At 30.8% G+C, this 15289-nt stretch overlaps 1 protein-coding gene across 3 annotated transcripts in view; it reads right to left on the bottom strand.

Annotated features, from left to right (window-relative positions):
* Positions 1 to 76: 76 nt before the first annotated feature.
* LOC148617074 (uncharacterized) overlaps positions 77 to 15289 on the bottom strand; it is a 47012-nt gene continuing 31799 nt past the window's right edge. For 2 of the 3 annotated variants that reach the window (XM_088584374.1, XM_088584375.1), the window contains exons 23-36: positions 14583 to 14749; positions 14122 to 14204; positions 13635 to 13829; positions 12687 to 12820; positions 11979 to 11993; positions 8602 to 8686; positions 7699 to 7896; positions 6730 to 6867; positions 6123 to 6226; positions 4532 to 4703; positions 3815 to 3934; positions 3023 to 3169; positions 1666 to 1907; positions 77 to 1344 (exon numbers count right to left, since the gene is read on the bottom strand). In XM_088584374.1, coding sequence (XP_088440500.1) covers positions 1182 to 1344; positions 1666 to 1907; positions 3023 to 3169; positions 3815 to 3934; positions 4532 to 4703; positions 6123 to 6226; positions 6730 to 6867; positions 7699 to 7896; positions 8602 to 8686; positions 11979 to 11993; positions 12687 to 12820; positions 13635 to 13829; positions 14122 to 14204; positions 14583 to 14749 — 1963 coding nt within the window. In that variant the 3' untranslated portion in view covers positions 77 to 1181. The remainder of the gene's footprint in view (positions 1345 to 1665; positions 1908 to 3022; positions 3170 to 3814; positions 3935 to 4531; positions 4704 to 6122; positions 6227 to 6729; positions 6868 to 7698; positions 7897 to 8601; positions 8687 to 11978; positions 11994 to 12686; positions 12821 to 13634; positions 13830 to 14121; positions 14205 to 14582; positions 14750 to 15289) is intronic. The other variant, XM_088584376.1, reaches the window with a different exon arrangement.

The following is a 15289-nucleotide window of genomic DNA, read 5'->3' as shown; positions in this document are numbered from 1 at the left end:
CCTTTTATATTCTGATTATCACTCAAACAAAGTATTGGTATTTCAAATATTTTCCTTATGTTATTGAGAGAAGAACAACATTTAAAGAAATTTTATTCTATAAAAAAGATACATAACATGACAAAGAAACTTTCAGTATTTGAGCACTGCTCAGCAATCAACAATTATACAAGTATCTCTTACATTAAAATGATTCATCAAAGTTAAGAAGATTCAACATAAATTATAATATCATATAAATTGAATGGAAACAGATACATTATGGACGGACCAATATTGATCACAGCTTTACAACGAATGTACAATACTAAGTACCACTCCACATAAGAATCATGCAAAATGTGATTCATGGTTTGAAAGCCTACATATTTTTAATTTTGATATTTTGCTTAAAATGTCATAGTAAACAGAAAGTAACATAAGGTTTTTCGTATAACCCTTGATGATAGGAGATAAAAAATACATATATACGGTAGAATTCAACATTAAGGGAGAACTCTGTTAATGACACTTAAATACAATAGATACTGTTGGATTTTTAGCATGGATTATTTCCTTAGAGCAGACAGATTGGAATAAATAATTATACATTTCATTATATAGACCAATAAAACCACTTAACAACAAATAATAAGATGGTGTAGCCTTTTTGGGGTGTATCAGATATTACAGAATTTGCATGATTCATACAAAGACTGTTACTTAAATAAAGTTGTGCTTATCAAGAAACATTGTGAGGTGACATAGTAAGAATACCCAACCTATCTGAAATTGACTTTTAAAAATGGGATAATGGAGAAAGAATGCAAAAAAGAATGCAAATTTTTCATGTGGATGGATTCAATGACATAATTTAAATCATTGTTCAGTTTGTTGGTTATTACAATTGTGAGTATTATAGGGATAAACATTTAATAAATAATGTATTTCATAATAGAATTTAAAACAATACACACATCACAACATCAAGGCAATATAACAAAGATAAACTACATTTAATTTATTTTCTAATGATAAATCTTTGGTATTATTGGACGGTATATTGGCTGCTGCTAAAACATTTAAATAAACTTTACCATAAAATACATATATATAATTTCAATGAGTTTTAACTACTCTATATAACAAAGTATATTAACAATAAACTGAAGTAAACATCCTGAAAAAAAAAAAACAGTAAATTAACGAGTAGCTGCCGTAACTGTTTCCAGCGCCTCTTTAACTGATTTGGTGTCAGGGTGGTCATCACCAAGGAACATCTGATGTATTCTGTATGACTCCAAAAATTGGAACTTTGCTTTCAGGAAAAGGTTTGTCCCATAGTAGGATGCACCAAGGTTATAGCTATAGTGATAAAACCACAGAAGTTTAGTTTATAGAAAGGATGAAAACATGACGATCTATTGACATTTGATTTTTTAATAATATTTTGCACAATAATTGCACACATACTAATTATTATTCTTGCAGATTTCTTTTTGCAACAAAAAATCAAAAGATTTAGTCACTCTTGTCTGATTCTATAGATTAAACTCTTGACCATGAGTATTTTACTCACTGAAACTCAATAAATATGAAAGACACATTCAGAATCTGAATTCATCAACATGACACTTTCTTAGACAATTGTATATATCCCATAACTTTAGAATAATGATAACTTACCGTATTGTTCCAGTTCCAAGGTAGTCACTGCCGTATGTTTCCAATATAATTGACAAGGCAGCTTCATATATTTTTTGTGCCATTTTGTCATTTTTATCATCATAAACAAGACCAATCTCATTCAAAACAATAGCTGTACGAGGATGGTTTATGCCGACCTCACTTCTGGTCATTTTCATATCCTGCATGTAATATGCTAAGGCCTCATCTACCCTTCCCTGCTTGTATGAAATCTGACCCAACTGTGTAAAGAATAGTTAATTACAGTTTTGTGTTAAAACCAGGCAGATTAGTGATTCATGCAGGTCTTAATCACCAAAAAAAAGGCTATTTATACTTCAGTAGGTCTCATAGAAATTGTACTTGACAATAAGAGCAGAAATGAAAGTTGATCACTGGTCTCATAGCAATTGTACTTGACAATAAGAGCAGAAATGAAAGTTGATCACTGGTCTCATAGCAATTGTACTTGACAATAAGAGCAGAAATGAAAGTTGATCACTGTAGATATTTAAGTTTGGTTACTATAGAAAGAGTCATCAAGGGAACCAAGATTCTAGCGAAAATCAAAAGAATGTAAGAGTAATCAAGGGAACCAAGATTACTGCAGTAATACAGGGACAAAGACCAGACATGGACAACAGAAAATAATCAAAATAATATGTAGAAAGTAATAAAAGTAAATGAACAACTCCGACTACACTAAGCATTGGGAGTATGAAACAGGTCCATAGGATAAGCATCCTAATGTAGGGGAAAATTTCCCACCTGACTTTTTACAGTTTAACTAGTAAAAAATTATTTCACAATATAAAGCAGATCGAAGGCAATGAACGCAAAAAGAGTTGCTTTTTTTTTTTGATGTAACTAATGTGCTTGAACAGTTTCATTGATGATCTTGATATATGATAAATTACCCTTGCCTGATTTTTAGACAGACCAATATTTAAAATGAATTCTCCAGTAGGTAATGACACAAATAGCCGTGTATAAGTGTACCATGTAATAAACAATCAGTCTAATGCATTTGTTAAGCGTAAGGGGTGGGTATAGAAAACCTAACAAAATTTTCAAAGTGTAGGCCATATTAGCATTGTGGTTTGGTTCGTTATCACCTTTTTAATGCTTGTTGATACTAGTATATCATTTTTTTTTTCAAAAGTCTTTCGATATCAAAACCTGGCCTATCATCTTAGAGTGGCCTATCTTTTCGGTATTTTTGTTATTTAATAACCATTATTAAACTTATTCTGTTACAAAAGATTTAACATTTTATAAAAAGCATTTATAAAATTATTTGGATAAAATCATGTCATGCCGTGCTTTATTTTGGAGTGTTATATTTAATTTGATATACCTTTGTCAATATAGCAGCAACATAATGATGCTTCTTTCCAAGAACTGAAGTTGCCAACTCTAAAGCTCTTGTGACAAGCTTTTTAGCCTCTGTCATATCGTCCTTCTGTACATATACAGCTGACAGTCCAAGGAATCCTTCACATAGCTACAATGATTTTGTCCATATGCAATGATATCAAAAACTGATAAATGCATCTGAATTCTTTCTTTGTTTTTCCTTAATTATAGAACAACACTCTTGAATTGTATTCACATGTACAACAGAACTAATTTAATTTGCACAAACTTACAATTTCATGTAATAGTCAACTGAAATCTTTTTAAGTTGCTTACATTTGATTTGATACTTATCATGAAACAAGCACTATAACTCTCATTACCACGCATACGTCAAAATATCCAAGAGTTTATCGAAAATTACACCATTAATTAATGAACTATTATTAAGAAAGAAAAAAGGGTGTTGGTATCATTTGAATGAGCTTAATATATGAAACTATTTAAGCTCAAGTACTATTATTTCAAATTACACTATTATGATAGGTATTTTTTTTTTGTTTACAAGCATCTTTTTGAAGACCCGCCAATGATAGGGAAGTTAAAACATTGGTTTCAATGATCTGAGTTTAATGCAAAGGGTTATTGTGAATCAGTTACGACATTTCTAACAAACAAAATGGCACTGGCTATTATGTATACAAGTATATAAAATACAAACGAAATAAAACAATGTGAAAAGAAAAACCCCAAAACGTCAACAACCAAACGCAAGCAAATTAAAAAGACATACCCGTAGCATCTCTGATGGTGTAGTTATCCTGTTTTGTCTATTTATAGCATCATTGTCTACAACAATAGCTTGGTCAATTTCTCCTAGCTGACTGTACACTGTTCCAAGATCATGTAAAGCCTAAAACGAAGCACAAAAATGTCGAGAAAAAAATGATTTGGACAGTAGTTGTTTACAATTTTGATGCTTCTTTAGTTAGGACAGGGCCTGGCAAGGAGATGTTCGAGTCAAACCAGTTATACAATGAAAACTTTACCCTCAAGTATATACAAGGTTCATAACATTTGCCACAAAACTAATAGTATGTACAGTTCAAGCCATGCATGAAGTACAAATCAAGTCTGCATCAAAGTCGTAAAATGTTGAAAAGAGTAATAAACCAATGATAGACAAATGTTACAAACAATGCACTGAAGACGGTACAGTGTATATTTTTAATATAAGTGTTTCATTTTGTTTCTTCGCATTGTTGTTTGCTTCTTTTTATGTAGCTACCCAAGCTTTCATACAGGTTTTCACAAATATAGCAATTTCCTTAATATATCATAATCCATCCAATATCATACTTTCAAATTGTTGGTTTAATTGTCAGTCCTATTTTTTAATTTCATTTTTGGTTTTGATTTGCCAGGTCTTACTTATACCTGTCCTGTAATTTCATTTTTATGTTTTTTTTTTCATTTTACATTTTTAAATAATAGTATATGCCATATCTACCTTTATGACATCAGGATGTTTGCACCGATATTTCCAGTCATGCCCAAAAGCGTTGTAAACTATTGTTCCATGCGACTCTCCATAATGTGACTCCAGTTGTTTGATCAACGTCTTATAAACAGACTTTGCAGCTTCCATCAATCCAAGATTCAAAAAGAACTTTCCCATTTTACTTAAAAATATGGAAAAATAATGGCAAAGCACATATACACCCTAACAATTGTGTCATAATGCATCATCAGTGATGACCTTAAAAAAAAATGTGTAAAGTAAAGTGTAAGTGTTCATAAAAATCCAGAATAAAATTAATCACATTCATTGATCAAAAGGTACATTTACTCTCAGTATCGCCTCTTTAACTGAAATGGATCAACTTTAAGCAAATTTTGAAATTAATTCAGACACTAGTAAGCAACCACGAGCTTAAAAATAAAACTTAAAATGCTGATTCTGAATGTTTGTTTGTCAGCCAGCACACAAGTACAATATAAACATTATGAAAATTAGCACCTAAAATGCATAATGCATCAGTGCTTCCTGTTGTTCAACAGATGTTTGAATTCATTGTTCATTATTAACAATTTTGGCCAATTATATATATATATCTATTGATATTTATTTTGAATGATTTACATAGTTTTTGTTAATTTGCTTTGCAAACACACAATGACTGCAAAGTATGTTTTTCCTATGTTTTCAAAACAAGTAAAAAATTTTGAACTGAAGTATCGAATCATGAAAAACGTGTAGAAAATAATATGGTGATGGTATGTTTCCATACGATTTCATAAACAAGAACCATGTTTGTAGCATGCTCTATGCATGTTTTCATACACAAGTACCAAGTTTTCCATACAGTTTTACACAAAAAACGTACGTGTTTTAATACGCACAAGAACAAATAATATCGTACCTGTCCACAACTGTCATTGTCATATGTTTCATTATGATTTTAAAGAGTAATCAAAGGAACCAAGGTTATGGCGGTAATCAAAAGAATGTAATCCAGGTACAAAGACCATGGAAAACAGACATATACAACAAAGAAAACATAAAGTAACTAAAATCATACATACAAAATAACAAAAGCAAATGAGCTACTCAGACTCCACTAAGACCAGGTGCACCGGCAGGGTAAGTGTCCTCTGCTTTTCTAGAAACATCCGCCCAATAGTCATGTCCATGTCATATTTTAAAATGATTTTAAAATAAAAAATAACCAATTTTATACAATATTAGAAATGTATAAAGACATATGTAGCAATGTTCCCATACATTTGGGAAACTTCGAGTTGTCACTGTTGGCAATTTCTTTGGGTCGAATTGTCAGGTATTAATAAGCTAATTACATCATTTTCGTAGACATTCGACTGCAATGATTTGAACATCCCTATCTTGGAAAAACTTAAAATTTGATTAGTATTTAATCATCGAAGTTAGCAAATGTTTTCTGAGACTGGTGTGATTTTCCATTGCATTTACAAGAATAAGAGAATGAAGCTGCAATGATACTATTTTTAAGCTCCCTATCTTACATGCACAAACCAAATATTGATGATTTTTCTGATCATAATTATGAGAAGAATTGTACCCATATAGTTTACAATAGTAGTCTGCATTCTTTACTATAACTTCTCTTGGTACTTTCGATAGCTCCGTCATATATGCTTCTTCTGACAGTGCAAATCCACCAAGCTGTTTTAAATAAGAAGTTTTATTTTATTTTTAAACAACCACAATGATATGTGTAAGCAATTTTCATAATAGTGCCAGATTTTTATATTTGTGAAAATGGCGGTGTCATTGGGACAAGGTAAAACAGTAAACATTTTTCTCGGAAACATAAACTATTTTCACTTCAGTAAGTACCTGAATGGTTTGAAATAAGTTATTTAAAAGTATCCAAGTGCTTACCACGTCTCTAATAAATTGAATACCACTAATGAAGTCCACTGCTTTTCATTGATCCAATTGGACATTTAAAAAGTCTGTCGGATGACAAATTTGTAGAAAGTTACTCCCATTTGCTTAAAATCTTAAAAAACAGAGCCAAAGTCAGGAATATGAAAAAGAACTATTGTATATTTGTAGTCAAAATAGACTGTCTGCGAAAAGAAACAAATTATAAAAAGTTAAAACATGGAAGGTACAATACAGTATTACTTCAAATACGAAGTGAAAGCATTGGCAGAGTTTACCGTGTTCCATGCTTTAATCAATTCAAAAAGACCATCTTCATTGCTTGAGAGGCGTTGGAATACATCTAAATTAGACACCGTTTTCTTCAGTCTAACCATCTCTCCTGCTCTTGCTAACAAGAAAGGCAGTTCCTCAACCTAAAAGTTACAGATGTAAAATGGGTAATTTTCTAGTTTTTTTAGGACAAATAAAAATCACAAAGAAATAAAAACATCATTCTGATTTTGACAATAGTAAACTTACCAACACAGTTTTCCATGCAATGCATGGAATGATTATTTAAAACCAACATGAACATATTGCACATTTAAAGCTTTTTTTCTTTACAATTTCTGAAAACCATTCCAGTAAAAGCTAAAATCATAATTGCAGTCAGTTAATACCACATTTCAATGCTAACATTTTGATTTTAAATGTTAGGGTTTTAAAATTTTAACCATGAAAAACATATCAAAAATGGAATGTGATCAGGAATCAGTCCTCTATTAAACGGAGAATAAGTGAACTCAAATACTGGTAGATCAAGTTTCAATCTCCATTCTCAAACACCAACTGAGAGCAGTTTTTGCATATTGAAATATATTAAATGAGATAAATGAAAGAAACATATCGACAAAAAGAAAATAGTTATCAAACTCTAAGTATACTTAAGGTTATGTTCAATACTTAATACATACCAAGAAACGACTTTTAATTGTGTTTTCATGAAAAGTGGATAACAAAACTGTTTCAGATTTAAGGAGGTAGCCTCAGGGTAAGGGAGACAACTCTTACAAATCATTAAAATGTTTGTATTCAGCATCTTACATCAATATAATGTAAGCATCAAAGATACTTGGACTGATTTCATTCTGTTTCAAATGAAAGCTTGATAGGCATTGGTGAATTTGAATATGATACATACATATCACTGATTACAGGAGTTATGTCCCTTACCATAGTTCTACCTCCTGATGAGTTATACATACAGTTCTATTACTTATGTCCTTGTCATCATAAAAATCTGCAAGTTTCAAATAAAACTTTTTCTTTAGCTCATCGGTGGACAAATATTTCTTTTCTACAGCTCTTCTAAGATGGTCATGGAAGAAGCTTAGAAGGCCATTACGATTTACTATGTTTTCATACAGGGAAAGGTAAAATGGTGACCACACAGCACCTGGAATCTATTGCAATAAAGAGATAAATCTGTAAGCTTGATAAATGCATACACTAAATACAAAACGTAAGTACATTAAATTACTATAAAAAGGAATTGATTTCTAACTCAAGAATAACGTGAAGTTGCATGCGTTGTCGTGCTAGGCATACGCAACTTGTACAGGAAGTTAATATTGGAGAGCACCTAAAATCACTAATAACTTATGCTTCATCTATTTGAAGCCACACATTAAATTTGAACTAGTTCATTATCTAATGAATTTGTGAATCCCTTGAGTGCTTTGTATAAAAAACACATAAGGATGTCTCAAACATAAATTACGAAATGATAAAAAGATAATCGTAATTATGTTTGAGAATATTTTTGTTATGAGAGTATATTATTGCAATTGAAAGTTAGTTCAATATGTATCTGATCGGAACAATATCCACTAATTACAATAACCCTGTAATACATGTATATGAATGTGTTGCGAGAAAAAAACTAAATCCTTACAGAATATGAAATTAGCACTTCATGTTCACCACTAAGAGTTATTTCTAAAACACCACTTAAGAAATACACAATAGTTGTCTTTTTTTTTTATCCCTGTCAATCTTGAATATTTCTTTAATTTTAATCAATTCAATGTACATTTATATTTGTAGAACTATTCTGTCGTTAAAAATAGTTCAGAAAAATATTGTATTAACATCATTGGATACTTTACATTTAAAAATTCCACAAGCTCTGATTCTGACATGCCTCTGTTGGCACACCATAATGCTGACGTTGAATCACAAACAAGATCTTTTCTGTTAAAAATAAATATACATTTTTAAATATCTTTTTAAGTTTGAATTTGATAAGCTAAATAATAATTGAAACAGATACTTCAATATATGTTAGAAAAAAACAACTACCAATATGAAAAAAACAAACAAACGAACGAAAAACGCTTTTATAAAAAAAAAAAAAAAAGTAATATTTTGAAGTAACATTCAAGTCACTAAGAAAGACTTTATAAAGTGCAAGCAAATACAAAGGTATCACTATCTAAAATTATCATATGGGTATTGATTGTAACAACCACACATGTATATATATGTATATCAAGAGGAAAACTATGTACAAAAAGATGTTTTGAATATATTAACGTGGACGAGTTATCCCCAAAAATGTTATCAAATGACCTTGAACAAGCATATTTTCCAAAAAAAACAGTGAAAGGCACACAGTACATTCAGGCCAAATTGTGCGTGTACAAGAAACTCATTATACGAAACACGATACTGTTATTTGGCAATGATAAGGGTCGAAAGAGATGAAGAAAATGTGTTTTAATTGTGCTCAACAAAATTCCATTGCATTTTATAGGGAATAAGAATCTCATCTAGAAAATTTGTCATCGAAAAAGTTAATACTGGCGATATGAATGAAAATGGTAGGGTAATAATAACGTTAGGTCAAAAAAAGTAACAACAAACAACAGCAAGATTTGAAAATAAAAATTTGTTCAATACCATAATTTAGAAACTGACAAACACTGTAGCTTAGTGACACAGAAATTCATTACCATGTCCTTGACAAACTTGAATTGTGCAATAATTAACACAAATATTGGAGCAAACCACTTCACTACCAAAAACTTGATTAATAAAATGAACTAGAAGAAATTAAAAGAACTAATAAACCCTTTTTGAAAATTTCACATTTAAGAGACATACGATCAAGTTAAGAATCGACTTAATTTTATCAAGCAAGTAAGTCTCAAAATAGCTTAAGTGTAAGTATATGTGAGAATCAGGCAAAATGGGAAATAAGAAACATGCATCTTAAAAACCCACCGATCTGACCATGTAATATCACTCAAGGATACTTTCTCTATTTGCCAAGACCATTGTTTAATTTCTGCATCACTGGCTTTGCTCAGAAATTTTTGAGGTTTCTGACAGTTATCTACCCTTGTAATGTTCATTTTCAGTACATTTCAATGACATTGAAACTCAGTGGTCCAGCATATGGCAAATCTTGCCTGCTTTCCTTTATACTGATGGTGCAAATAGTCAAATTACACTAGCTATCAATATGATGGTTTTTTTCATACCATGTTTCACTGACTGCCTGATTCTTACAGGGACTGACACTTAATGGTCAAATTTGTACATAGGGATTAGCCATATAGCGATCATGATATGACTAGATTATAAACTGTATATATTTAATATAGCTCCGCCTAGTTTTCAGAGGACTATTTTTTATGGACCAGACATATGTCTATTTTTAACAAAAGGAAGGCATACTTACAATTTACTTCCTATAACACCCTGATATTAACATACTATTAGGTGGATTTTGTTTAAGAGTAAAAAATTTGAGAGAAAAAATAGCAATTAGATACAAATGTTGGTTTATAATTGTTTAAAAAAACAACTGTTTTTTCCTCTAAAATACTTTGAAATAACTAGACTAAGGCTGTCAATAGCTCCTCTTGTCTATATTTCACAAGCAGTGCCAATTACCTGCGCAAACAGAGGTCTGTTGCAATAAGAGGTTTCAAACTGTCAGGAAAAATTGTGGGGTATAGTTGAAACGAAAATATTCAACATAAGTACGCAAAGGCGACAGGATTAAAATTAATATGGATAAAACTAAGGTTTATATGTAGGTAAATAAGAAAATAAATGAAAAAGATTTCGTGAAAAGTGATAATGCAAAGAAACTTCAAATACATTTGGACATTCTATTGATGGCAATTCAGTTTAATTGATACACATTATCGACAAAATAAAAGATTTGTATCCAAATAAAATGCATATAAAAAAAAAAATGTCAAGTGAAAAAATCAAAAGTATTTCATGGGAACATTGTCTATACCCAGTGTCAAAATATTTCAAGGCAATGTCCTGTGCAGAGGGTGTATTTGCATTTTAGAGCTTGCATGTCCCTTTCACACTCATGCAGTAGTAAACTGTGTCTCTTTATGGAAATCAATTCTGTAGAAGTGAAATAGTTTCACAAATTTGTTATGCGAAGTGATCATGCCTTGTAAAAAGATTTACATCCTGTATAGCAGAGCTAGCCTATAAGCAAACAATATGATGCGTTGTATACCAGAAGGAGATTATATGTCTGTGGAATTTTATAGCTAGCAATGAGTAAACCTATGGTTTGAGAGATGTACTATCATTTGTCATTATATATAGATCAAATAAAATTACCACATGCAACCTAAATTCATGCTATTTTGCCATAAGCGGCTATTGCTTGCTGTGATCACAGCAGCCAATTACACAGATATCTGTTACAAGGACTAGCCACTTAATGTGATGCTGACGATGCTGACGACGAAAGTTCTTTTAAAACTCCAGGTAAACAACGTTTTTTATACAACAAGTATCTTTATACAAAGAAACTTGTAGCTTTCCATTGAGATCAAATGAACAGTTTGTTTGGCATAATTTGTGAATTTGCATGTTTAATTCTATACAAGTAAAACACCATACGATATCTGACAGAATTGAATAGAGAAATTCAGCAAACATAACAAGTACCACCATTAAATCCCAAGGTGTTTATTGTATTGACTATCATATACATGTATGTAACCATGTAAAGTATATACTAAATATTGCTCTCATTTTGATTGCAGTGGCCAAACAGTGAGTAGATTGTTTGAAGTCTAAACTGCATACAGTAATTCGTGAAATTTCATAGTTGTTTAACAAAACTAAAAAAAAAAAGGTCTCAAGCTTTGCGAATAGTGTATTGGTTATATTTTAAGAACTGTGGTTATCAAAATTCAAGTAACAAAGTTATCGTCACAAAATGCCATTTGTTTGAAATATCATAGGATATTAATATCAAAGTAAATGTGATATGAAAATTGTTTGATGTCTAAGTCAATTCCATGTGCACCTTCAATATATTTCTTATTTACTTATTTATTGAATATATTTCCTATATTACAGGCACATATGTAAGGAAAAAGATGAATCTACAGTGTATCCAGGCACTTTATTTTGGGCAACATGCATTTTACTGATTTGGGAATAGCCTACTTATCAAACGTGAGCATTAATTAGCAGATGGACGGTCAGAACTCACCTTTGAACTTTCGAACTATAGAGCAAGATGTTTAATAACTTTAAACTAATATAGCAGTATCATTGCAATAGCAACATGGTATTTCATGTAGAATCCATTAAAAATATAAGTGTGCAAAAGCAGAAAATTTAGAATGCAAATCTTAATAAATGCTATTGTGTTTCAATTGTCTTCCGTACATTTTAAGCAAGATAATAAGCTTTCACGATAGTTCTACTTTCCTTCATCATGCAGAGGCAGCATTCTTACCAATCTTTTAAACATAGATGTCTTAGATCTAAAGATCCACAATTCATCAAACAAGATTGTATAGAGATTTTACAAATACCCTCAAAACCAACATAGCACATTCAATAGGAAATTTACAAAAATTTTAAATCATAAATAATTGGTTCATTTCAAGTATAATCCTGATTAACATATGGTAAATACTATGAAAAAAATACATAATTCGAAATACATTTCGTTTTTTTTTATCTAAAAAAAAAATCATTGTTAATTGATAGACTTTAAGCTTGTATTTGTTGTTCATGAGAAGTTGGTTACAAAAATGATAGAAACTATTTAACAAAAGGAAATTCTGCTATATGAAACATAAGATAACGGAAAAGTTATTAGGTACTCACAACCTATCCCTAGAAAATAAGTAAATAAATGTCCAGCAGATATTTAAGCTTTGAATTAAAAAATATTTTTAATTTTAAATACCTTGCATTTTCACCAATCTCATAATCATCTTCTAGTCTTTCCAAGATCTTTGCAAAAAGGTCTTGAGGTGATTCTGCAGAAAGATACTCCAAAATTTTATTTGTCAGGGTCCTAAATGATCCATACATTCGAACCTTAAATTAGAAAAATGGAGAACCTACATTTGCAGCACCTTTCATAATTACCAAATGTTGAAAAGTTATTGCATGAAAACTGGGTAATATTATCTCGAGTCAAATGTTATATTGCCTGAGTTTACGATATTCTAAGAGGGATACTTTTCGCCAATATTCATGCAATAACCTTTTTACTTTTAGGGCAATATAATTTAGCCATGTTTAAAATGAACATTTGTATTTCCTTTGTGAGTTATATGAGTAAAGACGTACAAGACCAGTATAATGGGTCGTGTATATAGCTATTTTATATGTGATCAAATATGTCCAATGTCAAGACTATGTCAAGTTCACTTTCAAAAAGTGAAATCAATATCTAGTTTAAGTCACAATAAACCAACTCAAGCGTAATTTTATGCATAGTACACTACTTCTCCGGTATTTAATCCTTACTGGTTTGACATCTCTAAAGTGAATACATTACCCTTACAAATGCATACTTAATGATTCAAATTTGAGTCTTCTTTTTGTCCATACGATTAAAATATATGTGCCTACAATAAGAAATCGCACAAACATCATCTAAAAACACATTATCTGTTCAAATTTAATAATACAAGCAAATTAAGTAAGAACTCATAGCAATAGAATCTTACTTTCACATGAACACATTTGTTGCTTTAAATTTGCATTGAGTATGCAATATATACATGTATGTACATGTGATCAAGACATAGAAGTTTGGTAAATGAAAGAGATATGTCCAAGCTTTCGAGTAAGGATCAGTTATGGAGTCACAAAACTTTGAATTCAAAATGCTATCAAATTGTACCTCATCAAGAAGGGATTTTAAATACAGAGGATTCGATGTCTGTTTGACATTAACAATCATCTCCTTCTGTTCGGTAGTCAATGTTTTGCTATAAATTCCCTCTAAGTAGTCAGTAATTATTTGCATTTTCTGGGAATCTTGTAATGGTTCAACTTTCATGCTTGGCCATTCAGATTGTATACATGCATTCATTGCCTAAAACATAGAAGGAAAACATGTTTTTTAGTTTGTGTCCTCATAAATAAGAAATAAGACCGTCATAAGTCTATGGCATTGGTTATATGTTCATTATCCTTTTACAATAGCTTTGGTCTAAAGACTTTCAAATCACGTCCTATCAAAATTTATCATTTCGACTCTGAAGCAATCATATTCTGATAAAACCCAAAACACAGAATATCGTAATTACAGTTCCTGAAATATTTCAGTCAAATACAAATTATATCTGATAATACATTTATTGTCATAAAGAATAAATACCACTTACCCTTCCTGGCAATGTCGAAACCAACAAAAAGACATTATGAGGTATTTCCTTCGGAATCCATTGCAAATCATGTTCTGTTCCCTCTGAAATAAACGCACCCATAATTAAATTAACACGCTTCGACGCTATTAACTTTCCATTAATATATCCATTAATAAGCCTTCCTTCTTCAATCAAAAGAACAATGAATGTACCCAAAATGTACTATGTAAAATAACATGACAACATTGTCTAAATTGTTGTCATAAGTGTCACTGCACAATTTTAAAAGGAAAACACAAATATGCACTGGACCATAAAGAGAGGAATAAGTTAGACTTACTACTAAGGTAGTACCAAAACCATCTGACCCTCTTGAATATATCTTGCAAACTTATCACTCAAAATATACAATTTTGTTATCATGAACTATTATGCATTATCTATATGTTGAATGGATCTACCATCATAAACACATGTACCTTCGCCTGTGCCATCATCAAGTTGGTTGAGAGCATCAAAGACAATGACAACTTTTGAGACTGCACCAGCCATTCGGAGCCATTTATCGACATCACGGATCAGGACGGAATCTGCTGATGGTATGTCAAGTTCGAACTTGAAAAAATCCTTAATTTCCTCAAAAAGTCTAAAATAATAATACATGTATACTCTTACTTCAATATATTCTGAAAAATCAACATTATCACACACTCACAAAGTACATGACCACAGATTTTTTTATTTGTACATCCACTAATTATGATCAAATACAAGAATATGTCATAAAGAAACTGAAAAAAAGTACTAATGCTAATAGCTACAAGCATATTCCTGACAGCATTTCAGGCTTTCAGCTGATAGTGACGAGCTTATAGGAACTTATACTAAGCTTACTTTAGTGAACAAAAAATGAGTAGCATCTACTGGTTACTACTATGCCACTTGATAACCAAATTGCATCAAATTGTTTAAATGACATTTACAGCTTTTAAACGGTATAAAATTTCAATGTACACAATTTTCCATCCCTTTTCCCCATTGAAAATTCTCCATTCCCTATAAAAAATTCCAATCCCCCATAGAATCTCCACTGAATATTTCTTATCTTATACTTGCATTATCAAATTTTATATATTTTTAAATTTTTCAACAATTAAACTGTTTGTTTCAATTTATTACATTTTTC

Source organism: Perna viridis, chromosome 5 (assembly GCF_037379345.1).
Source record: "Perna viridis isolate PV_CMFRI_1.1 ecotype Kerala chromosome 5, ASM3737934v1, whole genome shotgun sequence".
NCBI lineage: Eukaryota > Metazoa > Mollusca > Bivalvia > Mytilida > Mytilidae > Perna > Perna viridis.
The sequence above is the reverse complement of the archived record's forward strand: the minus strand, read 5'-3'. Positions and strand labels throughout refer to the sequence as shown.